This window comes from Mauremys mutica, chromosome 16 (genome assembly GCF_020497125.1).
Source record: "Mauremys mutica isolate MM-2020 ecotype Southern chromosome 16, ASM2049712v1, whole genome shotgun sequence".
Classification (NCBI taxonomy): Eukaryota; Metazoa; Chordata; order Testudines; family Geoemydidae; genus Mauremys; species Mauremys mutica.
Window position 1 is genome coordinate 9,023,913 of NC_059087.1, and position 27,996 is coordinate 9,051,908.

Genomic DNA, 27,996 nt, shown 5'->3' on the forward strand with positions numbered 1-27,996 from the left:
TGCTCCCAGGGCGACGTCAGCTCAGTGCAAGGTGCAGCGCCCTGATGAGGCGCTGGGATGCTGTGACACTGGGCGCAGGGCTTTCAACACTGTCCCCTTGTCTCGGAGGGGGGCGACCCTCAGTGCGAGAGATTTGCCCTAGGCCAGGATGGGCCTTGCTTTTACTGCCTTCCACATCTAAGGGAATGTGCACCTCGGTGCAGAGGACCTGCACAAGACCCAGTATGTGTCAGTCAGCTCACAGCTGGGGCCTTCAGAAGTGCAATGGTCTCATGTGGGCACAGGGGAACTTAAGCCCTAGAGTGTGATGCCTTCAGAGACTCCTGTGAAGGTGCAGCTTCATTCCCACTGGTGGGCACACTGCCCTCTATCCCAGGATCGGTGTGCACAGGCTGAGGGCACGAAGCGACCCACAACATGGTTTCATTCCACCCAGTGGGAACAAGGAGAGAAGTTATGCAAAGAGAGAGGTGTCCTGAAGATGCTCTCCCCTCCGATCCACTAAGCCAACTGCAAGCGTACCAGCGTGATCACTGATACACAGCAATCCCCCGGGGGCCCCAACTGAGATCAGGGCCCCATCGTGCAAGGCCCTAATGTAGACATCGGAAGAGATGCTCCCTGCCCCAGAGAGCTTACAGTCTAAAAATGTAAAAGCAGCAAAGAGCCCTGTGCCACCTTATAGACTAACAGACGTATTGGAGCATGAGCTTTTGTGGGTGAATACCCACTTCGTCGGATGCATGTATTCACCCACGAAAGCTCATGCTCCAATACGTCTGTTAGTCTATAAGGTGCCACAGGACACTTTGCTGCTTTTACAGATCCAGATTAACACGGCTACCCCACTGATATTTGAGTCTAAAATGTGCTGCCCTCTGTACACGTGGGGCTCTCCTGCTGACACCAGCAGCTCTCACAGCTGAATCAAGCAGCACACCACAGACCAGATCTGCTGTGTGCATCAAAGAAGAAAATCCGTCCCTTGGATAAGACCTCAAAGATCAGGAACAGGGAGAAAATGACTCTGGAAATATAAACGGGATACCAGCAAGATATGCTTTGTAATGTTTTCCCAAACATTCTAGCTCCCAAACATTAGTGCATGAACCTGATGCCCCCCTGCGCCCCCAAAAAACCAGAGAAGATTCCAGCTTACCGTCATAGGAGAGCACATGGCCCTTCTTCCCTTCATAGATGACATGTCCTTTGGGCAAGGCATCCTCTCTCGCCTTCTCTGCTCTGCCGGGGCTGTCTTCTCCGATTAGTCTGGTAATGGTTCCTTTGTACAGCACTTCAGCTGGGGTGCCCTTGGAAAGCCACCAAGATCCATATTTAACAGTGCCACAAGCAATTAAGCAAGAAAGCTTCACACACAGGAACACTTTGTTCCAAAAGGGAGGCAGGGCAGAAGAGAGCGCATAGCTGAACTCTGCTTCCTGTCAGGGCCAACAGCAAGAAATCTGCAGCTTAATTATTGATGAGGACACTAACGATGAGCGGTAAAAGGTACGGGATTTGTGTAAGGCTGCTGGGAAGAGACAGGGGCGAGCACCATGCAGAGATGACAGGCCTTCAAGTCAAAGGGTGTAAAGAGACGGAGCCAGCCTGGCTTTCGTTAGATACAATTACAGAGCAGCTCAGGCTCCTCCGCCATTGGGCAGAGCAGGAATGGAAACACCAACCCACGCTGCTTGCTCCAGCCGCGCTGCGCTTTTCAAAGTAAACTATCTGGTTTCTTTCCATCCCACTGGATTGAAGGGACAGGCACTATTGCAGCGCTGCTTTCCCTTGGGACATCTTAGTCATGGCCAGCACGACTTCAGGATTTTTCTTTCCCGTGGGACTACTGTCACTGTAAACTGTTTTCTCAGACCAATATCACGGGGCACAGCTGATCACAGAAACATTGACCTTCAAAAGGGCACGCAATCAAGCAGTCTGGGCCCAAAATGCAGGGCCATTTGTCACTCCATCACACCAGCTTTACAGATTCGAACGGGGGTTACTGGTGCAGCAGAGCAAAGAGCCAGGCTCATAGCTTGGCTTTTAAATATAAAGAGGGGAGCAGCTGCTTATGCAAACTCCTTCTCCATCGCTTTCTTCAAAACATCCATGAAAACAGCCGAGGCCTGAGATTTGGAAAGGCATTTGGACACCCAACTCCCAGGAGGAATAATGGAAAGCAGGTGTCCAAATCCCCAAGGATGCCTTGAATATCCTCCTGCCACCCCCCTTTCATCATTCAAGGTCATTCTGGGTTTGCAAGCTGCTCACAAGAGTTGGTGCAGGAGGGAAACTGACCAGCCTCGTTTCATGATCCAAGCCGGAGCGAGATGCAAGAAACAATCCAACAGCCATAAGGGTGAAATGTAAATTAGGAATACAGGGAAGCTCCCTTCTCTCTGCTTAAGTGAAATTCACCCCGAGGCAGAGAGCTGACACCAGCAACTTTCAAGTCCCACTTACAGGGCTCAGGTGCCCAGGCCTTGGACTGCCTCTCTGCGCAAGGGGGAAAAAGCTCTATACGAGTGCTGCCATGGCCGGAGCCAGGGATCTAGCTGCAGAGAATTTATCCCTTTTTTCTGTCTGGGAATTATCTGTCAACAGATTGAGATTTTGGCCTCGTTTAGTTACTTGGAATTATTTGATGAATGTTTCACTGGAACAAATTTCAGACTTATTCCCCTGCGCGTATGGGAATAGCCACACTGATATAAAGCCTCTTTATAGTGGTATAACTGAGTCCACACTAGGGCGCGTATGGCTTTATCTATATGACGTGTGTGGACAAGTTCTGTTTCCACGCTGGCCTCTTTCCCGGTTTACCAAGCTGCCATCCTCGTCCCTGCTCTCTTCTGGAGCACACGGGACGGAGTTAGCATGGTAACATCCCCTCACCGCGTGTGCCCTTGCAGCCTAGCGATCCATGCACTGGGGTGAGAAACCAGAATCGACTTGCATCCTGCTGTTCAAAGCTAAAATCCCAACAACGCTAGTCACGCTGTACGAATAGGCCCCGCTGAATGCTACCCAATGGCTGTACTGCTGGAAGGGGTGACTAAGGAACCTGATTCTAAATGTCAGCACTTCAGAGTGGTGGTGTCTGGAGGTTGCTCCAATCCATCAGGACAGAATGTCCCATCCCATCCCCTCCCCACTCTCAACCCCTCTGTTCAATGGGTCTCTGCTTCTTTGTAAGCAGTCAGACCAGCAGTCACAGAGCTGCTTGCTGCAGAGACTGGACGGGACATGTCTCTGTGCAGGTTTCAATGCCCTGATTGTTTGCCCTGACACAGGCTCACAGAAACGCTCAGCATTGGCTTTCCCAGTGCCAGGTAAGTTGCCTTCCGGCAGCGGACGTGTTTGCAGGGGGTTTGAAAGCGAGCGACGACAGACGGCTTGGGAGCAGAGTGCACCCTATTCAAGATCTGTCTTCTGGGTGAGTAATCTGAGATCAAGTATCAGCCACAGCGCTGGGAACTGCTACAGGAATCGGGGGCGCGGCTCTTCCCTGTCAGGAGACTATGCAGGATGCTGCGCCGTGGGGCATCACGGGCACTGCTCAGAGGAGATGTCAGAGCCCTCTGTCCTGCCGGGTACAGCCGTCAGACACACTGCAAACAGGCTGAGTATGTTACAGCTGCTCCGAGAGCTGCTTTACAGGTGAATCAAACCTAAGGGGCAGCCTCACTTCCTGCTGCTACTTTGTTTCTAAGATGAATCCAGGAATTCTATGTCAATTAACCAGCTGGCTCTGAAACAGCCTCTGATCAAATCCTGCCCTGGATCTGACATCTCCTAGATCTCTTGCATAACCCTACTAGCCAGCGCTGTCCCTCCCACCCCGCAAAGCTCTCCCAGGGGCAGGGAAGTGCATCTTCCCCTGGTGAAGCCACCCAGACAACCGGAAAAAAAAAATCTCTGTGCTTATAAGTGGCTTTAAAGAGCTGAATGATGGCCAGATAAAAATCCCCAAGGGAAACAGACTGTTTTTAGGCTTTCCACACAGTGCTGAGCAATAACTCACACCGCAGAACTATCCCCCACTTGGCAGCTGCGCTTCTGCAGATGGATGATAAATGATTCAAGGCAGAGTGCGTCCAGGACAGCCCTTTGGGCAGGGCCTGGAGAACACCCTGCTACAGCAACGGCAGGAGACTTACCTCACTGATTCCTCACCCCATTCCCTTTAGCTGGGTTTGTCTCCCCGGCCCCGGCCCACCCACCAGCCGACCATTCTCTTCCATTCCCTTTGCCTGCTGCACAGCGTGCCAGCACGAGTAAAACCCCAGCTAACCCCACCCTAGCCTGGCTTCCTGAGAACAACTGGCATGGGCGAAGGGACTTGCCAACGCAATGCCCCTTTCACCACCGGTGAAGTCTGTTTACTTCTGCTTTTCACCAGTTCTGGAGAACGGAACGAACCTGATCTCCAGCATAATCTTCCCCCAGATTGCTCCTCAGTCCTGCCCTGCAGCCCTTGCACCCCGAAGCCGCCACCTCCCCTGCTGGCCCACCTGTGCAGATGGGGAGACAAACTGGATGGGGCTGCGTGCAGATGCTCTGCTAGGAGGCGGTGGCGGCACCAACCCACTCTGACTCTGCTTTCTCACCCCACCAGGATCTGAACTCAGCTCTCCAGAGGTGACAGGTCAGAGCAGTTACCCACTGGGTTTACACCCTCTTTGCTTAGCCCTCTGAAATTCCTCCTGAGGGGTCTGCCAGGAGGGGGTGCTCTGATGTCCCCTGGGCTCAGAGTCCTCTCCAAGTAACAACAAATTGCAATCATTTCTATGCACGCCAGGAGAGGGTCTGCTCTAACAGCCCACATTACAAACCAGCTGAGATCCCCCCAAGCCGTTAAGAGAAGAAACCTACGTGTGTGATGGATCCCCGATAGGTGATGGGTGATTCTGACGGAGGCCTGGTGCTGGGGAGCCCCTTGCTGATGCTCCCTCCTGGGGTTGAGCCCAGCGACGCCCCTGCAAGTCACAAGAAAGCAAGCGGGATTAGGTTGCCGAGAGGGGACTGCTCACCTGAAACGCTGGAGAGCTGAACAAAGTCCCCGCTAGCATTCGGTACACAGGCCCTGAGCCTTCAGCACAACAGCAGGGGCGGGCCCCTGGGGCCCTCACTGCAGCAGAGCCCTTGGCAATCCCTGGTGTCAAGGGATTAACACCGCTGGCATGTCTTGATGCAGGCTGGTACGTTGTATAGAAGATGCACATCCAGCAGGCTAGATCCTAAGAATCACTGCGCCCCACTGAGTTCAGGATCAGGCCCGATCGTCCCACAAACATGGTGTTGGGGGAAAAAATGGGGGAGCCTCAAAGGTTTGGGTGCTAATTCCAAGTCCTTGAGAGAATCAGCTTTTGTGGGAGGCTCCCTGGTGGGGCCTGGCTCTGCTCAGCTTGGAGCGATTGATGGAAGCAGCGCGCTGGGGCTAGTCTGAATCTTTCCTCCCCGGCTCCAAACACGAGGGCAGAGACACACGGAAAGTCACAAACAGCCCCAACTCCTAAACAAACGAACCTCTAAAGACCTTTAGCTCGGGGGCTGCCTTGAGTTGGTCCCTATTTTATCTGCTTCGGTCCTGAACCAACCCATTGAACATCCTTCATTTGGCTGAATTAATCGGGTGTTTATGAGAGACAAGAACGTACAGTTAAAACAGAGAGTTTTGTGCCTTTTTTTTTTTTTTTTGCACTGCAGAAAGGAGCTTGGATTTAAAAATGAAACACTCTGTCTGTCTGTCCCCAAATGCACTCGTGACTCTGGAGAGCTAGGTAATTAGTGCCATTTTATTAGCAGCTGCTTTGCTTTCTTCATTAGCAGGCTGCCCTTCAAAACTACAAATCCGGACAAATCCCTTCTCCCCCACAGTTGGATAGAAGTTTGGGGCTCAGATTTTCCCAAGGGACTAGTGATTTCAGGTGCCCAGTCTCAGGCACTTTGAAGACTGGCTCATCTGTCCTCTGAAAATCAGGCACTTTAAGGTGTCTCAGGTTGGGTAGCAGAAGCTAATGGGTAGCCAAAACCACGAGTCACTTTTGAAGAGGTTGGCCTGGGTTGATCCCCTTCCACTTCCTGAGCAGCCTCCCTGAGAGGTACCTGGTTTCCACTGATCATCGCAGCTGCCCTGCTATGTGCTTACCCCTCAGGATGGAGCTCTCTTGGGACGTCTGCATTACCAGACTTTCAGGCTGGTTGGCCTGGCTTCTAGGAGAAAGTTGTTCCTGCTTTACTCCAGGAAAAGGCACTAGAAAACATTAATCATACATGACAATGATTGCACCGGTCAAAACCAGACAGCTCGTCCTGAATTGCTCTCTTGCCTTTTTTTTTATTATTATTATTTTGCTTAGTCTTTAATTTTGTCTAGCTCTATATTCACAGTTGCTGAAAGAGACAGGTCTTAAATAACCCTAGGTCCCCGTGCAGCTGCTGCTGCTTCTGAGCAGCAGATTACACAACTACAGATGATAAAGGAAAACTCAAATTGCTCTTATCCCCTCCGCAAGGGCATCGTTCAAGGTCTCCTGGCAGGCAAGACAGCAGGGGAGCCTGAAATCCACTCCTGCACGGCGCTGCACACCCAGCCCTGCAGCAGGACCAGAGTCAAACACACAGACCGTGGCTGGATTTAATGCCATGACTGGGTTTTTAAATGGGCGGAATAATTTAAAATCCTTTGATAACTGTAACTGTGCAAACTCAGAAGAATACTGAGATCCCAGCTCCAGGACTTCAGAGGATCACCCAGAAATTTCTCACCCTTTGCATAGCACTGGGCAACTGGACCTATAGGACTGAAAGCGCAGTTGCCTTCCTGTTGCCACTGCCATAGATGGGAGCTGGAGCTGATGGACCAAATGTCTGATCCGCTACGGTCAGCCCCATGTTCTTAAGAGCTGAGGGACAAAAACCCATCTCCTGAAAGACGCAGTTCAGAGCCGCCAGGAAACAGCCCTGCAGAGAGACAAGCCGACTGCAGAATCCACTCAAGAAGATGGCTGGGAATAGCCTCCAGCGCTGGGCAGGCCGGCCATGCCCACGGAGCGCTCTCTCTGCGGGCTTAGCACATGCCTTCTCCACTCTCTGCAGTGCTGGGCCCGGGCCTCCTCCCTTGGGGCTTTAATCTCTTGCTCTGATTCTTACGAGATGTTTCCAAATCTGCAAACTGAACATTTTCCTCTCTCGCTTCAGGCCATTTACTGATTATCCCACCAGCTGTGGCGAATGTCAATACGTTTCCTTCCATCAATCACACTGTTAGCTGGGAGGTATTTTTAGTCCGGGATCACAGCCCTGACTGACTCTGCTATTTTCCTAGACTGTACGAATTTAGCTCCCTCCGCTTCTCCTCTTATGCTTGGTTAATCCTTTTAGTGGTTTTCATCCCCTTTGTATTTGCGCTTTTACTGTAGATCCTCCTCTAGCGGTGGGGGCCAATATGGCACAGACTACTCCAGATGCAATTCCCCCAGGTCCAAGCAGAGTCGCATTACTCCACCCCTAGGCTGGCATCTCTCTCTCAGACATACAGCTGCACACCGGGAGATTCTGCTGGCCTTTCCCCAGCAGCCTGGCACTACATGTTTGTGAGTCGTTTGTTGATCCCTTTCTTGAAGGTGGTCTTTGTACACAGCCGTTCCCTGGGATATATCTGAGCTGTTCATTTCCTCTCCCTCGGTGCATAACTGACTCCTCTCGCACCAAGCAGGCTCTCTCCTCTTGTGTGTTACACACCCTCCTAGCTAACACCATCATGGTTGATTTCACTTTTTTCTTGATTGATCAAAATATATCAAACCTCACAAATGCCTGTGCCAGACCCCGCCCACCTCCAGTGCTCCTCACTTTGGGGCCTTGTTATTCCTCGTCATCAATTAATTCTTAACCCATCTATTTTTAATCTAGTTTGGTTATTTATTCAGGCTCTTTACAGGTTTCTCATGCTGGTCAATGGTGGGTGCCATTAAAGAGCAAGCATTTATCTGATCACAGTCTTGATGGCTATGCATTGCACTGGAACTTAACACCGATGTGAGGGAGGCAAGGCAGTACCATAGGTTCCTTTCCAACGGTAACTGCTTGTTGGGGTTAAACAGCTTCTTGAAATGCAAGCATGGAAATGCTGGCGTCTCCTTATGGGCCCTGATCCTGGAACCACAGGGACTTGAGCTACGATGATCCCCAAAAGCATCTCTCTCCCCCCTTGGAAAAGTGGAATAGCATCACCACAACCTCTCAATGAAGCTCGCAAGCCCAGCGTCTCGAGAATTGCAGATATCCCTGCTGCTGAGTGATGCCAGGTTGGCAAAACTGGACCAGAATCCTCCATACCCAGAGCCAGTACAGAACAGGCAGTGACAAGGTATGCTTCCCCTTTGTGAGTGCCCCATCAATACGTCTCCGCCTTGAGCCCGCAGAAACCATTGAGAGAGGGTTCATTCAAGCCTCTCCTGAGATCGCCAGCGAGAAAGCCAAGGGCGTGGCCAGATTCTGTAGACAACTGTGCACTAGGATGTGAGAGGAGACCGCCATGCCATTTCCCATAGGCCACCAGACAGGAATTTCATTGGCACTGTTGGTTGGATGAACCCAGTGAACCTGCAAAGCTCTGCACCCTCCCTTCGCGTCATTCAGCTCCCTGGGAAGAGCCCAGCCCTGAACAGTGTCTGGTGTGTGTGTGTGTGTGTGTGTGTGTCTGTGTCTATAATTCAAGGCTAACAGCAGCTCAACAGGGACAGCTCTGACCATTCAGCAAAAAGGCCAGGAGTGAACCAAGGGTCAGAGGCACACAAACAGGTAGCGTGACAACAGCTTACCCAGTTTCTTAGGATCCATAGTCAATGGCAGGCCCATGGTGATGGAGCCAACGGGAACTTTTGCATGCTCAGAGCTGTATGGAGTATGGAGCTGAATGGGCACCCCCTAAAACACAAGGGAAAAAGGTCACTGACGGTGTGGGATGCTCTAAGACACTTCCCGAATGGGGCAGTCACCAAGGAGAGGAAGCTCGGGGGAAAAGACCTCCACTGAATGATTACAACATCCTCCGCCCAGGAATCAAAACGGGGAGCTGGCAGGAAGCTGCTCTCAACAACGCTTGGAAGGATTTTTATTTGGTAAATGTTGATTTCACCGCACACACAAATGGAAGAAAAAATATTTCCATTGCTAAGCAGGACCAATTCACAGAGAGGCAAAGGAAGAAAAACGCTGCTTGAGAACTTACTAGAGTTTGATGTAGGGATATTTACTTTGTATCTATTGACTGGTGATGCTAACAATTTGTGTTTTAATGGTCAAAGTTTTAACTTTTTGGATCTCAGTGTCTGCTGTCATTAAATAATTGTCTGATCCCTACATAATTAACTGCAACTGTGAACATTTAAATCGACACAAACCGAAAACAATGCTTAAAAATAAACACTGATATTATCTATCAAAATTATAAAACAATAACAACCTAATTCTGCCAAGCCTGCTCCTTTGCCAACAGAGAGGTCTCTTTCCTTGCATACGTGAGAGTACCACGGCACCGGGATGGCATCTTACCTGGGAAATGGAGCCGATGGGGCGCTCCAGAACAGATGGGTGTTTGTTGGAAGAGATGAGAGGGGGAGGATTGGAGATGTTGGACAATCTCTGTAGCCCAGACCGAGAGCTCTCGTGTAAATTTAATGGGATTGGGTGAGCTAGTGACAAAACATAAATGTTATTATGGACTGATGGTTATTTGTATCAGAGAGACAGAGACCGAGACCAGGGGATACCGACAGGGGACAGAGACCAGGTACAGAGATTCTGTAGGTTGACTGGTTGTAACTGTAGCTTTTTTGGCGCTGCGGCCATTAATCCTGTGCATCTCCCATTGCATTCTGGGACCTGTAGTTCCTACACACCGCATCTCTGTATTATAGATGGGATTGGCTGCTCCACGCTAGGCAAACCAGATGGGGTTGCTAGGCTCCTGGCATGATGCCTTTGAATGGCAAACTTTCAGCAGCTCTCTCAATCAGGAAGAAAATGGCTGCATTAATTTACTAAATGAGGTGACTGAGACAAGAACCATTGGATCTTTTAGGCCCTGCACCCCCCGTGGCTAAACCAAACTGGCTCCCCGTAGCAGGTGCAGAGCCCTGAAGAAGAACGCAAGCCTGTGCTCACCTGGCAGGTTATACTGAAACACATGTGGCTCAGCTTGCGGGGAGGTTTTGATCACATCCCTAGAGGACACTTGGTATGGCAGCATGGGGGGCCAGCACGATGTGGCAGTCTGCTCTCCGCTTAGCTTTGGTCCCTCGGCAAGTGACGAGAAAGGCACTGGTTTTTCTGCAAGGAGAAAGAGAACTGATCAGCTTGCCACACACATGAACTCACACACGCAAACGCAGCCTTGCAAATCAGCAAGATCTTACGGAGACCTGCAAAGGGGAACAACAAACGGGGCTCCTTTCCTTTGGTTAGGGCTTGCTTGCACGGTAAGTTACCGCACGACAAGCCAGGGTGTGACTCTCCAGTGCACCAGCTTGCTGCCGCTAACTCATCCTATGGATGCTGCTAGCACACAGGGAATGCCTCAGAGCGTAGCTTAGCAGAAGTCCACCATGCTGCATTCCAAGGCTTTCGTTGCCCACATGAAACTCTACCACAGGCCAACTCCGAGGGTCAGAGTGTTGCAGCCTGGCTTGCTGCGCAGTAACTCGCTGTGTAGGGTGCACGAAGGCGGCCTGAAAAGCGCCCAAGTCATTTCTGAAAACGGGACGTAGGTGCTTCTGCAAATGTTACTTCAAGGCCCCACTTCAATGAAGCATTTAGGCACGTGCTTAATTTTAAGCATCCAAGTGTTCAAAGCAGAGTTCTCCAGGCAAGGTTCTGCACTGTGCTGTGTAAAAGGAAGGCGCTTTAGCAGTGCCAGATCTCCCTACAGCTCTGACTCGGCTATTAAAGCTTTGCGGAGAAGTGCGCTGAGCTGCATGGCTAGCAAAGGGCCCATTCACAGGAATCATACAGAAAAGCCTCATTAACACTTGGAGTGCTCAGGAGCTGGGAGACTAATCCTGTGCCCCTCACACAGTGATGAAAAGAATCCATCAGCAGCAAGTCTATGTACATATCCAAGCACAGAGACTCTCGGGCAATGTCTGCACTGCGAGGGAAGGCGGCGGCACAGATAGCTCTGGGTATGCACACCTGTGCTGCCTTTAACTGAGCTACCGTGGGTACCAAGAGCAGTGAAGACGTGGCAGCCTGGGCTTTATAGCGAGCTACACGCCCGCCGGAGACACCGGGTACGGACTCAGATTGCAAGCATGCACCGGGGTCCGTGCTGCTGTCTTCACTGCTCCTTACCCACGCGGGCTAGATTAAAGCCAGCACAGGTACGGCCACCTGCACTACAGTTACACCTGAAATGGAGTGTAGGCCTACCCCCGGATTGCAGAGCGGGTGGTGTCAGGGGCTAAGCCTCAGGGTCCAAACACCCACACTCCCCATTTCACATCTCAAATAGATCAGTTCACCCTCCCAGGGCAGCTGCATTGGCGCACTCCACACTCATCATTGTGAGGGATCTTTGGGGAAAATCCTTGAAAACTAAGTCCCTGCCACGTTCTGCATGTGGACATTCAAGATCCCATGGCACTTCCCACAAGAGGAGGGTGTTTGTCCTGAGACACAAGCTGTCCTCCATCCCAACTGCTGGGTGTGTGGTGCGCTGTGCTCCATGCCAGAGGCAGCTGCATTGCACTGGTGGTGTCTATGTATCATACAGCTGGGTGAAGATGTTCTGTAAACCCAAGATACTCTTGGCCAAGTGCACATGCACCTTGAGGCAGCATGGAAACCTTGGGAAAGCGGTTCCTCCTCCCCCGGGAGCTGTTCCCGCACACGTGCTGCTGTGAGATCTGTGAAATGTGGCCCGTTGATTATTGACCCCACATTAAAGGTAACTATAACTCAGCCATTATCCTGGGAAGAGTTCCTATGGCCATTTGTCAAGTCCCTGAAATCAGAGCTGAGAAGTCAGCGTTTATATCATCCATCACCCAAATTAATGCTTTTGGCTTCCAATCTCCAGAAAGGCCAAGTGAAACGAGGGACTAAATCAACAGAAAACACATTGCTGGCTTTAAAACTGCCCCGTGATTGCCAGAAATAGGCGTGATGGTCACGATCCATCTGTCTGAGAGCAAGCTCCAAACGGACAGGCCGCGATCCCGCAGCCCCACACCAGAGCAGCACTGTCAGAGCACCTTAGGAGGAGATCCTAAACTGGCTGGGCTCCAGGCAGAGACAGCCCCAGCCAAAGGTCTGCAAGGGGCAGCCAACGCCTTGGCCAGGATGTGATGCTCGTGTCCAAGACTGTGCTTTGAAATGGCTCCAGGGTGGTGTGAAACTTGTCAACTTGTCTGTCTCTGGAGCAGTTGCAACAGTTCACGCTCTGTTATCAGGCAAGGCCGTGCCAACCTGATTGCCCTGGAGAGATCTCCCAGCTTTGGGGGGAGTAGGAACAGCTGCTCTTGCACGACCAGCCCTCTGCTAGGAGCTGGCCTGGACCACTTCTTGCTTATGGAGAGCGGGATTGCTCCACTTCTTTTGCAGCAGCACAATGAATGTACCCGAGGTCCAGTCTTCTTCACGGCAATTCAGAGTCCAGATGGATGCCTGGTACACGGTCACTTTCACAGGACATTCAAAGGAGGTTCCCGATTTCCTTACCATAAAAGGAGAGAGGAGGGATGCTCCCCTCCTCCCATCCTTTCACTGCTTTGCCATGACCAACAGGCTCCCTTGCTGCCTTCCAGACCGGCTGCTGGTGCCTTTCCCTCTACGGTTCACAGCCAGGCTCAAGCCACTGGGTGAAATGCTAGCGCCAGCCAAGTCAATGGCAAAAGTCCCGCTGGCTTCAAAGGGGCAAAGATTCCACCCCTCTGTTCAGATGTGTCTGTATGTGAGCGAGCCGAAACACCAGAGGGAGCTGGGTTCTGCCCCAGGGCCAATCATTTACTAGGTGTTGTTGATGGGAACGCCATGCAGTTCTCCAGCTCCCACCGCTATCTTGGATGTGTGACTGCGTCAAAACTCCATCCCCGGGCACCCGGGATATTGAGGGTGCAGTACGGTGTAGTGGGATGAGCAAACCCCTGGGAGTCGAGCCCTGCCAGCTCCGGCACCAGCTCCTCCTCCAGTGGCCTGGGCAATCTCCTTTCACCTCTCTGCCAAAGCTTCCCTATCTGTGCATGGGGATAATATGCACGCACGGTGCAATTAGTTGAACTAATCTCTTCAGCAAGCTTGGAGGATTCAAAGTGCTAGGTGCTGGCACAGCACTCTAAGCCAGGCGCTTTGCAGACAGCAAAGCTGCGTAAACCTGCATTGACGTCAAGTCTGCACGTTAACAAAGAAGCCATCAGGTTGTAGAGTTTAAAGGTTATTCTGAAACCTGATCTTTCATGTCCTGGATTCCACACTTCCACATGGCATGGTGAGCCTCCCTCTTTCCTCGCTGCTCTTGGGTCCTGAAATCAGAGCTGGAAATCAGCTGGTGCAAAAGCCGGCGGGAAGATGAACCAAGCATCCCAGCGCTGTGGGAGCCCATCGAGGAATAGTCTGTTGGGGTTCCAGGCTAGAAGGAGCTGTCGTAAGTGCTGATGAGACTCAACAGGAAGCTGAGGTGTGCGGGACGGGCTGCTCTGTATAGCGATGTGTAACAGCAAAAGCGTAGCCCTGATCACTTGCACTGCATAGGAAGTACTGGAGTGTAATTGAGTCTGGGTAACAAACATACAAAAGAGAGTGGAGAAGGCAGGCTAGGACAAGCTGGAGAGTCGGCATGAGACAAGTATCAATCATATGACTTACCGGAGTATCAACTTCCTTCAAGGTGAACAGCTATCTTCCTTACGTTCCGATTGCTTTATTGTCCTGTGGCCAGTCTGTACGGCTATGCACACTGTTATTTATTACCGGGCAGAAAGCCAGCCGGCTGAGCACCAGCAATCAGCTCTCCTAGGAAGTAACTCATTTCGCAACACTACTCTTCATCTAACCATTGGGCCAGCACACCACATGTCAGCTTTGGGACACCACGGCTGACAGAAGTTGAACTAACGTAGCTGCTTCCGTGACCCAACTTTTCAGCAACGACGGAGATCAAATTCCAACAAATTCAAGCTAATCGGTGTATTTTTCCTCTCCTTTCTCTTGCATGAGAGAGTCAAATTCCATGGCTGCAAACAAAATTCTTCTGTCCGGCTGCAGATCCAATACGGTGCTTACATCCCCAATGCCTTGCTACCTTATAGACGATGTCCTCTGGGACAAAGGCACCGAAAGTCGTGATGTTCGTGTTGCCATTCCACAATGCTGCAGCCACGCATGGCAATGGCACGTCAGTCCATCCAACGCACCGTCAGCCCACAGAAATCACCATGGAGAGCAACCCCCCACTCCCCCGCAACCTCAAATATCACCTGTCAAGGGGCTTCTTTCTCTAAGGATCTGAGGCAAACCATTTCCTGAGAGTAACACTCGTCAACTCTGTCATAACCTGCACGATATGGGGACTGCTGCTGCCCACTCGGGGCAGGGCTAAACACACCACATTCACTGGCCGGGGAGGCCCCGGTGAAGTACTGGCTTGGCAGCACTGGATAGATGGCATCTCGGCTGCTGAAATGTTGATGTGATTGCAATGGTCTCTTCCTCTAGTGGCTGGGGGTCTGGGAAGAAGGTAGACGCACAGGCACCCAGATGCATGTGGCTTTGGAACCCGGCCACGAGCTCTGTTCCCCGGGGGGGCATGTGTTTGGTTAGCTGACGGCCACAGAGTCTGTCTGTAACCATACCACGTATCATCACAACCTACAGACCCTGCCCTGCGGGGTGCCGTTCAAACTGCACTTAACACGTCGCAGGTTCCGGCCAGGCTCCGAACAGCCTCAAACCCTCTCATCAAGGTGCACAGGTTTAAAGAGCGCACGCCCGGCCAACAGACAGACTTCTGATGGGAACCAGCTTTGAAATTACAAACAGCATCACCAAGAGTGTCCAGTCCTCCTTAACCGCGGTCCCGAGGCACCCAACGCTCAAGATGCACTCTGGTGGGAAGCTCTGGATCCTTCGTTAGCGCTATCCCGAGGGGACGGCATCGAGAACCTTTACAGGAAGTCACAGCGTGAGTATTGATTGGAAATGAAAGAATGGCCCCCGCCGAGCACTAAAAGCATTCTTTATAAAGAGCACACAAGGTAGAAAAGAGCTGACTGAACCCGGTGTCCTGGCGTGCCTCCAGGTCCTCTACTCTCCGAAATGCTAACAAAGGCAACCTGCCCATCCTCAGCGTTCGACGTCCTACCAGGATCTGCTGCAGGTTCAATGAGACACGATGCACTTCCTAAGGAACACGGCCAATTAGCCATGCCAACATGATTCTGCTCCGCCACGCGATCAGCCTTTAAAGCCAGCTTCCACCGGCACCAGGACCTCTGGCCCCGCTCTGTGAAATCACGCGAGGGCGCATCTTACCGTCTTTGTCACCCACAGCTGGGCTCCTGCTCTTTCCCCTGGGGCTACTGCTCGGCTGCTGCTCCTGCTCAGGCTGCTGTTGCTGCTGCGGCTGCTTGTTCTGGGCCACATCATCCCGGGCAGATTCGTGGGCTTTAGTGATCTGCTGCTGGTAGAGGGCCAAGGCGTGGTGAGGCACCTGAGGCTTCATGCTTCCGCTCTGCGACGTCCCGTCTGGGAACCCCTCGGAAATCTGCAGTGGGAGCAGAGAGCATGTGACGGGAGGAATGGGACACACTGTGCCAGCTGTTGTTAACTTCCACAGCTGAGTCTCCAAAAACATGGCCTGGGGTCCTTTCTGGGGAGCTTTTCCCCCACCTCTGCAGACCCTCAGCTCAGTTCCCCAGGCTGGGCTCCCAGGGTTTCTAACCAAGTCACTGCCCTTCCTAGCACAGGAGACAAACAAGAGAGAGAGGCAGCATGTTTCTCTTTTGGCACAAGGCTATCATCCTGTTTGGGAAACGTCACAGAGGAGCCTCTGATTTGGCTTGTCTAAGGAATGTAATCTCTAGCCCAGGCCTGGCATCTTAGCAGTGGTTAAATACTATGCACCAATCTCAAGTCATGGCACAGAGATGTCTGAAAGGACGATGTGGACTTTTCATTTGAAACAGGATTTTGGTCACGTCCCACTCTGCAAACATTGCTCCCTGGCCAGTGTTTTTGAGTCTGGTGAAGAATAACTAGGTTGCTTTTTGTTTTTACTTCATTATGAGGGCACCAGCAACAATGATCAGCATGGAGAATGCACCTCCTTGGAGGGGGCTGCTGCTGAATAGCTAAGCGGGGGGAGCACAGAGAAGATTTGGCTGGGACCAGCCACAACACTCCTCTCTCTCTCGTGTTAGGTGAAATGACTGATTTCAGTGACCTCAATGGAATTCCAGAGGAGCTCGTCAGCAGAGTTGCTCTGGACTCGATGGTGTAACTGACATCACAATCTGAGGTAAAGGAGAACACGGGGCTGTGAAAGGTGTGCATGGCTGTAGAGCAATGACAAGGTTTCTTATAAAGCAACTCATGATACAATCGAACATCTCTGGGGGAACTTTCTAAGAAACCAGGAAGGAGTTGTCTATAGAGAACCTGGTGAGAGCAAGCCACATGGCTCCCAAATGCCCTTTGCACAGCACACGCAGAGAACCGTGCCCGACACCCCTGTGCTATCACCCATCCATGGAGACACACACCTGGCCCATGCATGAGCACAATCAAGCACAGACGCCCACTCCCAAACTCATTCCCTCACACCCGTGCAAACAGATCAGAAACCCGCACTGTCCTCCTCAACAGATGCCCACATGTGAACACCCACACAGAGGCGGGAACCCATGCCCAAGCGTGCACACCCATGCCCAAGCATGCACACCCATGCCCAAGCATGCACACCCATGCCCAAGCGTGCACAAGGCAAACTTTTGCTTGGTGCCCTCAGTCCGAGGTTTTTAAACCGCCCCCCCCTAGGGGATGCAGAACTTGGAGGGGAACGAGCTGCTTTCCTGGGATCAGGTGACGTGGGTCTTCCGTCCGGTACTTACAATGGGGGGGATGGCAGCAGCTCTCTGCTTCAGCTGCTTCAGGTCCAATGGTTTCTGAGGCGAAGAGTTCAGCCTGGCATCGGCGGCAGCGTTGAGGAGGCTGGGCCTCGGAGACAGCAGCCTGCACACAGACACACACGTCATTAGGAGCCACCTACTTCCCACCTCCACACGCGAGGACACTCCGGTGCCCGCACGGCCTGTGCTGGGAGGAGGCCAGGGGTGGGGAATCTTTTAATTACGACTCTAGAGGTCATCGTCCTCACTAGCACGCAGAGAAGAAGCCCGTCACATCGGCGCATGTTGGCCCATGTGCGCGTCACCCACTGGGGAGCGCACGTTACAGGTCCCCCCTCGGAGCCTGATCCACAGAGGAGGCGAGTGCTACTGTCTCAGCTGAGGAGCACTGGCTTCTCAGCTCAAGCTCTAGCAGCTCGTGCAGAGGTCCCCGGGACGTCAGCCATCACATGTATAATATACTTCGTATATTCCTGTCTAGTGCCTCCCATACCTCACATAATGTCTCAGTACTGGCCACCTGCAAGGGTCTGCTTGTTGCTTGCTTGCTTGTTGCATGAGAGAGGAGCAGTATCGACTGGCCTGGTACCTGGAGCTCTTACTCGCTAGACCTTGATCTATAATCAGTGATAAGTAGCACAAGTCCCGGACCATCCTATCTGAACCAGTACGCACAGCGGTGCTGCTAACTACTACTGCACAGAGAGCACTGGCCAGGATACAGCACGCCTCCCCTCCCCAGTAAACAGCCCCGACCTTAGGAGATAACAGAGCCCTGTTATCATGGAGCGCTGCACAGCGCAGCTTGGGACAGCCAGAGCGACTCGGCCGTGGAGTGCAGCTGCAGCGGGAAAGGCAGGGCAGGATACGGAGCTGGAAAGAGGAAAAGTGGGCCGATCCCTGCCTGCCTTGCTCAGAAGGATCCGACTCCAACGGGACCCCGGGCATAAGTACGAAGAGCAGGATTTGGCTCAACGGGCCTGATTTCTTTCACGTACCCAAGAGTAAATCAGGAGTAACACTAATGAAGCCACTGCATTACCCTGGCGTGAGCCCAGGGACGAATCGGAGCCAACACGAAAGGCCAGTTAGTTATGAAGTCGGGGTGCTTGGTTCTGATCTCGTCTGGGACTCCAGATTTCACCAGCATGGGTGAAATCACAAGCAGGCCCAGGGCCGGAGATCTTACAGCGAGAAAGCCAAAGTTTGCATCCGGATTCAATACAACTGAGCGGCGTGAGGACCTGAGTGATCTGGCCCAGTCAGCCAGGCTCTCCTCAGGTCCACAAGCCAAGCCGGCGCATTCTGAGGGCATTTCCTGACTGGGCCGGCCCCTCTGCGACCGGCTGGCCACCAAGCCAACTCTCCCAACGACATCAGAACTCACTGGTCAGAGCCAAAGCAAAGAACCGTCCTTGCACAATGTGCTGGGCTGGACGCTCCCTGCCCGAGGGCGAGACAATAAAACAGCCCCCCCACTCGGGCACGGTTCCCAAACCCAGCCACGCAGCAGGAGTTTAGGCTACAGCTGCCAGGAAAGATTTATCCCAAGTGTGTGTCTGAGTGGCCTCCCCCCTCCTCCCAGGGCTGGGAGTGCCCTGCCCCCATCTCCAGACCTTTGGGTCAATCCTGCAGAGGCTGGCTCGTCGCCAGGTTGGTGCACCTGAGCTTCCCGAAGGCTGCTGGGTGGTCCTGGCGGGAAGCTGGCAGGGGCTGTGGTGTTTGGAGGGAGGGCTGGGGCTGAGTCATGTGTGGCCCAGCTTGGCCTCCTCTCTTGCAGGCCCCGCTCTGCTTCCCTTCTGCCCCATGCTGCTGCTCCTCCGGGCTCGGCACCCTGGGAAATCTCAGGGTGTGTCTGCTGACCCAGAGGAGGGAGAGGACGGGAACAGGAGCGGTGAGGGAGGCAGAGCGGTGGGGGTGCTGAAATCAGGCAGTCTTCAGTGCAGAACACAAGAGGGGGGAGGAAACTTTCCCTCGCTTTACACTGGCCAAGAGGCTGCAGTGAGAAATACACCAGTGCTGCCCTCCAGCCACACACACTGCTTTAGGGGAGCTGCTGCCTGTGTCAGTGAATGGCCTGGCCACGGGTTCCTACCCCGGGTCTGTATTCACTGGGCCGGCAGGCTGTGCGGGGCGCAGAACCCCTCCATAGCCAGCTGCAATCCCATGCGCCAGAGCAATGCAGCGCAGACTCCACAACAGACCTGCCATTGGCCTCAGCAGGAGCAGGATGAGTCCTCACCGCACAGGCCGTTGGGGTCACCGTGTTCTGCAGGGCAGCTGCTAACTTACATCGCTCCCCAGTATTGTTTAGCTCACTCCGTGCTTTTTAGCTTCAAAGCCGAACCCTCCTGGCACCCCTGGGGAGCGGGGAAGGCTCACCCCAGAGAGGGGAAGGAACTTGCCTTAGGGAGTCAGAGCTCCTGGCTCCCAGCCTAGTGCTCAGACCACAGGACCAGGCCTCTCTCTGACCCTCGCCTTCTCTCTCCCCCAACTACAGCTTATGAAGCAGTCCAGAGTTTTAAGATTTACAGCCGGCTCTGTTTATCAGAGCTGCGAGCTGACTGCTCTTTTCAGTCTATAAATTTCAAGGTCATTCTGTGTTCAACCTTGGATGATAAACAAGTCCGGCGAGGCCATGTGAGGGGAATAAATATATCTCTGTGCTGTGCACCCACCCTCCTTTCCCTGCCCCAGCTCCACTCCCGCCCCACCAATCCTTCTCCTGCAGCAGATTCTAGTTACAAGGACCTGCAAAACGCACAGCCTTGGATCCCCCCCGGGAGCCTGGCCCAGGAGCTCTCGGAGGAGGCAACGAGAAGAGGGGTGGCTAATCAGAGCCGGCGTGGGGATAAATGCACAGCATCTGCCAGCTGCGGTGTAGCGAAAGCTAGAAGCTCGACCGCTGTGGGAATGTAAAAGGATACATACCCCAGGGGGCCTATGCCCCACAACGGCCATGCAAAGCCATCGACAGGTGGAGGGAAGGGACTGACTGGTTCAAACTCTGGCCAGGATTTTCAAGCGACATGATTTTGGGGACCTCAGTTTTTGGCTGCCCAACTTGAGACACTGGAAGGGGCCCTGATTTTCAGGCTGGGCCATGCACCCACCCTCTCTTCTTCTCCAGCCTCTGCAAGGCAGCTCTGGCTGAGCATCCAAATAGCTCTTTGCTTTTGGAAACCTTGACCTCAGATTCTTTTCTTAAAAAACAAAACACACTCCCCCCCCCCCACCTGGAAAATCAAATTCCATTTCTCTCCTAGCAAATATAACTTCCAGATGCCCTGATGCCAGAGAAGCTGCTGGGGCCACCTCCACCCAGCTTCCGCTGGCTGGGAAGAGCTCGCTGCACCTCCAGTGAGGGCTGCCAGTTCCCATTAGACACAAACCCTGCCGAGCAGGTAACTCATCAAAATCCACAGGGTGAGCACAATCCCCTCGCTGGTGAACAGGCCGACTGACCTGTTCACCAGCTGTCTGGGAATGAGACCGGGCTGCACGTCACTCACGAGCACTGCTGAAGGCATAGCAGCGATTTCAGCCACAGACCCTTCAGAGGCAGCTCCAGTGATGTTCAAATGCAGGGCCGGATTCTAACAGCTTTGCTCACGTTCAGCAGCATTTTACTCCACAAAAGGCCTCACTGGACATCTAGCTCAGTGGCCTGATTTTCTAAAGTGCTGAGCACCCAGCAGTTCCCATCCACAGACAGACCTGGCCAGCTCCTCAGCTGGTGGGAAGCGGCGTGGCTACTCAGCAGCAGCTGCTTTACATCAGCTGAGGATCCGGCCCCAGATCCTCGTGTGCCTAAAGTGGCTTTAGAAGTCCAAATTTAGGCACTTGGGTTTTAAAAATCTTAATTAAACCCTCCGAGCCTTGCCTTCCCCACCAGTCAAACAACACCTGCCTCACTAAGGTGCTGGGAGGCTGGGTTAATTCAGGCTTGTAAAGCACTTGGAGATCCTCAAATTCATATTGTTACGTCTGTAAATGACAAACTGCCAGCTGACTGAAATGAACACGTGTCTACAGCTCTACTTGCTGGGAAAGCAACAGACATCACTTTACTGTGTCAACCACCTGTCTGGAAACCGGGCTCTGGAACTTTACACATCTCATCTGCATGTGTGCGAAGTGGAGAACGACATCTCCAGGACACTAACTTACACACACACGTACCTTCCCGTGCTAATTTTGGCTCTCCCAAACTATGCTCTAGATATTGGCAACTGAGCCCCAAAGAGCCGAGCGATGGAAAAATCAGGGAGGGAGGGACATGCAGGGTCCCTATGGATCTCGTGCCTGATTCAGCACCACGGAAGGGGGATGAACATTGGCTGGGGGCACCGTACCCCAGGAAAAGGACAAGATGGAAGACTGGGGCTAAAACTGTAAAAGTGGGACATGTGGATCCACATGAAGAGTTCTGTCATGGTGCCATTTCTCATTCTACTGCAGAGAACCCCCCAAAGCACTAATCCACGCACTGCAGTACGCAGTGTTGGGCATCACTGTAGTAAATCCAAATTCCCCCTCAAAGCTTTCACATACTTAGCCTCCTGGCTGGATGCAAAAAGTCAGAGGCTTCTGAACAGTTGCAGAACTGGGCCCATTTCCCCTGCAGGGCTGCCAGGGAGCAGGGTACTTGGGTAGCAATGTAACAGTGGTTGGCACCACGTCTCCTGGGCACACAACAACCAAGCACAGGTGGTAAGTGCCTTCCTGTAACTTTTACAACTCAGCCTCCTGGTTTCTCTGCTAGCTGTGAACGTGCAATGGCTACATCGCTCGTTCATTTACGTCGAGTGTGACGAACAGCTGAACTTAGTGACTGGCATGGCTAGAGGCCTTTTTAAAGAGATATATATGAAGACAATTATCTGTATTTTTAACTCTGGAGAGTTAAAGCTGTGATTATCTTCACCCTGGCCTGCCTCTTAGTAGCACGACCTGCGGAACGATGGAGGGCAGCCAGCGCAGCTGTCCCTCAGCCTGGGCCTCCCCCCTCCTCCTGCAGAGCTACTCCACCCCCACCTGAAGGAGAAAGCAAAACACTTTAGACACTGAATGCACTTGTAACTGGAGCAGAGAGCACAGCAGGGAGAAAACAGCTTCCTGCATCCCAGCAGACAAAACTCCGTGCGTGCATGTGTTTGCGTATACCCGCGGGTACACACACACACACACACACAGGGGCGCGCGCGCACACACACACCCCGCACCCAGAGAAGATGGCTAGGTTCTTCACCATTGCGAAGTAAAGAGCCGAGGGCTTATCTCTACAGGAAAGTCCCACCGGTTATAAGTCGCGGTGTTTCAGCATGGGCTAGCTGCGTACCCAGCGGCCGGGGTGGGCATGGTAAAGGCTGCACTGGAGCCCATCCTGCCATGGCTTCACTGCTACCTTCTCACGCCATCTTCTAAAGCAAAGCCTTCCCGCAGGTGTGAACCGCTGACTGCAGCGCAGCCGTACCCACAGTTAACCCAGGAGAATGCTCCCTGCTGACAGTCAGTCAGTCTGGTACAAGAGGGATTGCCCAGTTCAGCTGGGGTTGCTTTCTAAAGACTAAAGAAGCTACTTGTAAAGCAGAGTAAGAGTGTGTCCACATGGGGAGTTATACCGGTACAACTAGACCAGTTTAATTATACTGATATAACTGGTCAAACTTTCCCAGGCAGCCAAGCCCGGAACCCCTGCAATATCCCGTATTTCAGCACAGTGGCTGCTAAGAGGAGTGGCACAAGGCCCCGGGGGAAGCCTGTTTAATGTTTAACGTCCCTGAAAACTGGTATTTGTTTGCCAGGGCAGATATGTGCTGCCTCTGGGGGGAGCCTGGGATAAAGCGTGGCTCCGGGAAGCTGATAAATGCTGCTGTTGTTGTGGTGTGAAGCTGGGTTAACAGTCAACCTGAGCGCCACCCTCCCCCTTTCTCACGGGGATTAGTAAAGGGGGGAGGGAGGCTGGGCTCCTTCCTCTGCCTAAAGGAGGAATAACAAATTCAAACAGGCCTGAACTCTGCGGCAGGAAAGCCAAGAGTGGCATGGCCAGCCTTCCGGCGCAGCCTCAGGCAGCCCGGCCAGGACTCACCCGCAGCCCTGTCTCTTAGCAGCTTTGCAGCACAATCCGCCGTTCCCACAGGAAGTACAAACAGCATCTTTGATTCTATTCTGCGAACCGTGCTCGCTAACAACCTCACCACGTTCCACGCAAGTGCAGCAGCAAAGCTCGTCTGTCTCCCTCAAGTACACACTGGAGAGGGCAGGCGCCTCGAGGGGCACTTGCTGCTTTCCCATTCTTTGAGCCAGCCAGGCTATTAGCCCTCAGTACCAGCTTCCTAGCCCTGAACCACGTGCCCCCCGCATCCCACTTTGCTGTCAAATTGGCTTCTCCTCCCCCACAAACCAGTTCCCCCCAGGGAGTTGGGACACCTCACTGGCAGTGTGTGTGTGTGTGTGTGTGTGTGTGTGTGTGTGTGTGTTGGGGGGGGGGGGGACGACTCTCATTGCCAGGGGCCCCCTCCCCAAAAGCAATTCCACACAAGGGGAAGGGAGGGAACCGAGAGGGCTCTCACTCACCCACAGAACCAACTGCTGCTGATGGAGAGCAGAGGGGAGCAATGATGGAAAATTAATTTTAGAATTTGTTTCTATAGATGAGATCTTTCTAGGAGGCTGGGGATTGAGGAATCGGTTGGCTGAGGGGGAGGGCAGATGGGACCAGGTACCTGCCGCCTCCTCCAGAAGTCTGGCCACACCCCTGAAAATCCTGAATATCCACCTCCTTGCTAACTTAAAACACCCTGCAGCTGCTTCCCTGTCTCCACATGCAGCCCCAAGTTATGGGAGGAGCCATGTCTCCATTTCCCCAGTGTCTACAGGCAACGGGAGATCCCATAAAAGTCCAATCACACTCATCATGGCAGAGGCGTAGAGAGTTGCAGCATGTGTGGGCCGGTGACTTGCCCTGCTTTCCTCACGGATAATTAATGTCTAGATGTTTAAATGGCCTCTCTCCACCCCGGGAACAATTCAGACCCCGGTCCCCTCTCCACGCTGTAAATGAGAGACCAAAGCAGCTCCTTCCCTGCAAACAGGACGAAGCCACTGAAGGAGAAGCCGCCCACAAGTGCGGATCCCAATGGCCCTTACTGAAATTGACCGAGTCTATGCAATAAGTCACAAATCACAGGTCCCCAGAGCCTGCCATCGATAAAGGACAGGCGCGTACTGCAGCCAGTGACCTCTGTCTTACTGCTGTCCACAGCCATCTATCGCTGGTCTGTGACACAGCAGGGCAGCGTGGTGCCCTTCATTCCACTTTCCCTTCGGAAGCTGTTGCCAGCACAAGGTTCAAAGACACAAGGCAGGGCTGGCCCGACGGGAATGGGGATGGCAGGCATTGGAAACGGGAACGACTTACTTGCTCAGCAAATGCACTCATTGCTAGGTTCCGGATAAAGACCTAATTAATAAAAATGCTCCTTTTTTTTTTTTTTTTTTTTACTTCTCTCGCCCCCCTCCATCTTAGGGGCCCAAACATCAGTTAATGATGCCTGTCAAGCTCACTGCGAGGGAGGCAAGCCTTATCATTATCCCCATTTTATAGACAGGGAAATAGAGGCCCGGTGAGGATAGGTGAGTTGCCCAAGGTCATACAGTGTGTCAGAGGCAGAGCTGGGAGTAGCGCTCAGGAGTCTGGAGCTGTCTGCTCTGTGCCTTAGGCCTCCAAATCACTTCCATGTGCCCTCCCCCAGAGCAGCACCAGACTCCACAAATGGTCTCGCGGATGTCCATGGCACTACGTGGAGCGGATGCACTTCAGCCTGAGCAAGGCTGGCAGAATCAGCTTCCTTATGTAGGCAGGAAGGAGGCAGGGCTAGGGGAACGCAGAAGGACCCCACAGGATTTAGCCTTGACTCCTGGCTCCAGCCATGGCCGATGACTGGCACTTCCCAGGAAAGATCCCACCCGTCATGCCCCCCTGACACTGCCACATCGTTGTACTTGGGAGAAAGATCTCCCCAGCTGCAGCGTGAGCTGCTGACACCCCGGCGGCCTGAGGCACAACCTCCCCTGCAAGAGGCGTGCCAGCCACACAGCTGCCAAGGCTCCCATGGGCAGGGAGGATATCCGGCCCCTTTGCCAAACCGGCTTTGCCGGCTCTGCTTCCCAGTCACCTCTTCTTACCTGTTTTTGTCCACGGCGTCCTGCTCGTCCATCTCGTCTGCGCTGCAGGTGGCGCTGGAGTCGCTGTCGGGGTTGAGCCCGGCAGCTTTGCCTGGTTTATGACTCTCCTTCTTCTCAGCTTTGGGCGCCACCTCTGCTCCCGCCGCGCTGCTGACGCTCTCCGTTTTCTTCTCACTCGCCTTGTCTCTCTCCGGGCAGTCCTCGCTCTCCTCCTTTTTGATTTCGCTCTTGCAGGGCTCCTCGCTTGGCTTCTCCTCCAGCTCCTCCGTTTTCACCACATCTACCATCAGCTCCTCCTGCGGCTTCTCCTCACTGCTGGCTGGCTCAGCAGCTGCCTCCTGGGGCTGTGGGGTGGTGTTAGCGGTGGGATTAGCTGCAGTAGCAGCATCAGCATCCTCCGCCTTGAGGGCAGATTCTGGACCGGAGTCTCTCCCAGGCCCAGGAGTGGGCTTGGGCCCATTCTCTCCACTTTCTTTGGCTTCAGGTCTCGGCGAGGGAATACTCTCCGTGTCCGAGCTGTGATTTACTGCAGCTGAAAGGAAATCGAACCAGAATCAATCTCTAGAGCGTTCATTACTACCCCTTAGACATCTTATAGACAAACATGAGGTGAGGAGGCAGACACAAGAAGGAAGGTATTTCCCCAGCTTTGTGAAACACTTTCATTCCCCTATGATAGGCCAAATTCTCTTCCCAGTTATGCTGGAGTAACCGCACTGGGGAAGCAGGATGCACCAGTGTCAACTGGCAGCAAGAAAGGAGCCCTAAGTTTGGAAATCACCAGCGTCAACGTCCCACCTGAAGCAGACGACCACATATGGTTTGTTATTTCCCCTTCTCCTTCTCCAGCATCCAGAACATTCCATTACAGCCCATTCAATTCAGCAACGGCCCAGAGGGGCCCGACTGCCGGGGCGGGGCGGAAATGGTTTCAGAGCTTCCATCAGTTGGGTTTAGGCTTTGGGTGGCTGGGAGCTGAGTGAGCCACTTTACCGGATTCCCTCGTATTTCAGAGCAATAGCCGCACGCTTGGCCCATTCCTGGATTACTATTCTTAAATGTCAAGGAACAAAAATTGACACTGCCTTGATCTTATCTAGCGCTTTTCATCAGATGATCTCACAGCGCTTTACAAAGGAGGGCAGCATCATTAGCCCCCTTTTACGGATGGGGAAACTGAGGCCCAGGAGGGGAAGTGCCTTGCCTGAGCTCCTCCAGCAGACCACTCAGCTCTCCTGAGTTCCAGTCCAGTGCTTTAACAGCAAGCCAGTGGGAATCCCCATTACAATGCAGTTATGTAGGATAGACACCATAACAAACCCCAGAACGGAGGGGAATTTTACAGTGCGTTTCACTGAGACATTCGTGGTCAAATTTTCAGAAGTGCTCAGCACCCAGTAGCTCCTGTGGAGACTCTCTGCCCCTCCCCCGACACACACGCCTCCCTTCCCTCCGCAGGAACAATGGGAGCTGAAAATCTGGCCTGTTCATGTCCCAGCCATGTTGCTTTCCCTTGTCCCAGCTGGAGAACACCGGTGCCCAGACAGACAGGACTGTGTTTGGGAGTAAAACAAGAACATAACATAAGAACGGCCAGACTGGGTCAGACCAAAGGTCCATCAAGCCCAGCATCCTGTCCTCTGACAGTGGCCAATGGCAGGTGTCCCAAAGGGAATGAACAGACAGGTTATCAAGTGATCCATGCCCCATCACCCAAGCCCAGCTTCTGACAAACAGAGGCTAGGGACACCATGCCTGCCCATCCTGGCTAATAGCCATTGATGGATCTATCTTCCAAGAATCTATCTAGCTCCCTTTTGAACCCTGTTATAGTACTGGCCTTTACAACACCCTCTGGCAAGGAGTTCCAGAGGTTGACAGTGTGTTGCGTGAAAAAATACTTTCTTGTGTTTGTTTTAAACCTGCTACCTATTAATTTCACTTGCTGGGCCCTTGTTCTTGTGTTATGAGAAGGAGTAAATAACACTTCCTTATTTACTTTCTCTATACCACTCATGATTTTATAGACCTCTATCATATCTCCCCCCCCCTTAGTCACCTCTTTTCCAAGCTGAAAAGTCCCAGTCTTATTAATCTCTCCTCATACGGAAGCCGTTCTATACCCCAATCATTTTTGTTGCCATTTTCTGAACCCTTTCAAACTCCAATTGGCGGACGCATCAAATCCCCATCCCCCATATGCTGTGTATTAGGGTCACTGGCTTTCAGTCTGGAACCAGCAGCCCCAGCTTGTCCCCCCAAAGCACGCCCTTCAGGTCTAACTCCCACCATGCTCCTGCCCCAGCTGCGTGGGACGGGGACATCAGCTCAGCCTCCTGGCTACTTTCCTCATCTCTTCTGCACTCCCCCCTCAGTGGTGCCGTGGTCTGACCTTCTCCCGGCCCACCCCATACAGGAGCAATATTCTCCTGTTCCCGCTACCCCACATAAAAATGAGTTCCAGGGACTCCCTTCCCCCACCTGTGAGGGGGAATTCTCTCCTCCCCAAACCCCACACCTTCTGGTCAGAGGAGGGAGAAGGTCTTGTAGACCCACCCGGTCTCTGAACTGGACAGCAAAGTGCTGGGATCCCATAACACATGTGTCCATAACACATCAAGCACAGAAAGTAGCATGCTTCTCCCTCTGCCTGGCCTGAGTGCATCCTGTA

General features: G+C 52.9%; 1 protein-coding gene across 22 annotated transcripts in view; it reads right to left on the minus strand.

Moving 5' to 3' along the window:
- NCOR2 (nuclear receptor corepressor 2) overlaps positions 1–27,996 on the minus strand; it is a 404,125-nt gene that overhangs the window by 50,174 nt on the left and 325,955 nt on the right. For all 22 annotated transcript variants that reach the window (XM_044990015.1, XM_044990019.1, XM_044990017.1 and 19 more), the window contains 9 exons: positions 25,326–25,857; positions 17,118–17,238; positions 15,541–15,772; positions 10,180–10,344; positions 9,568–9,707; positions 8,835–8,940; positions 6,158–6,262; positions 4,882–4,985; positions 1,160–1,310 (listed from right to left, as the gene is read on the minus strand). In XM_044990015.1, the coding sequence (XP_044845950.1) occupies positions 1,160–1,310; positions 4,882–4,985; positions 6,158–6,262; positions 8,835–8,940; positions 9,568–9,707; positions 10,180–10,344; positions 15,541–15,772; positions 17,118–17,238; positions 25,326–25,857 (1,656 nt within the window). The remainder of the gene's footprint in view (positions 1–1,159; positions 1,311–4,881; positions 4,986–6,157; positions 6,263–8,834; positions 8,941–9,567; positions 9,708–10,179; positions 10,345–15,540; positions 15,773–17,117; positions 17,239–25,325; positions 25,858–27,996) is intronic.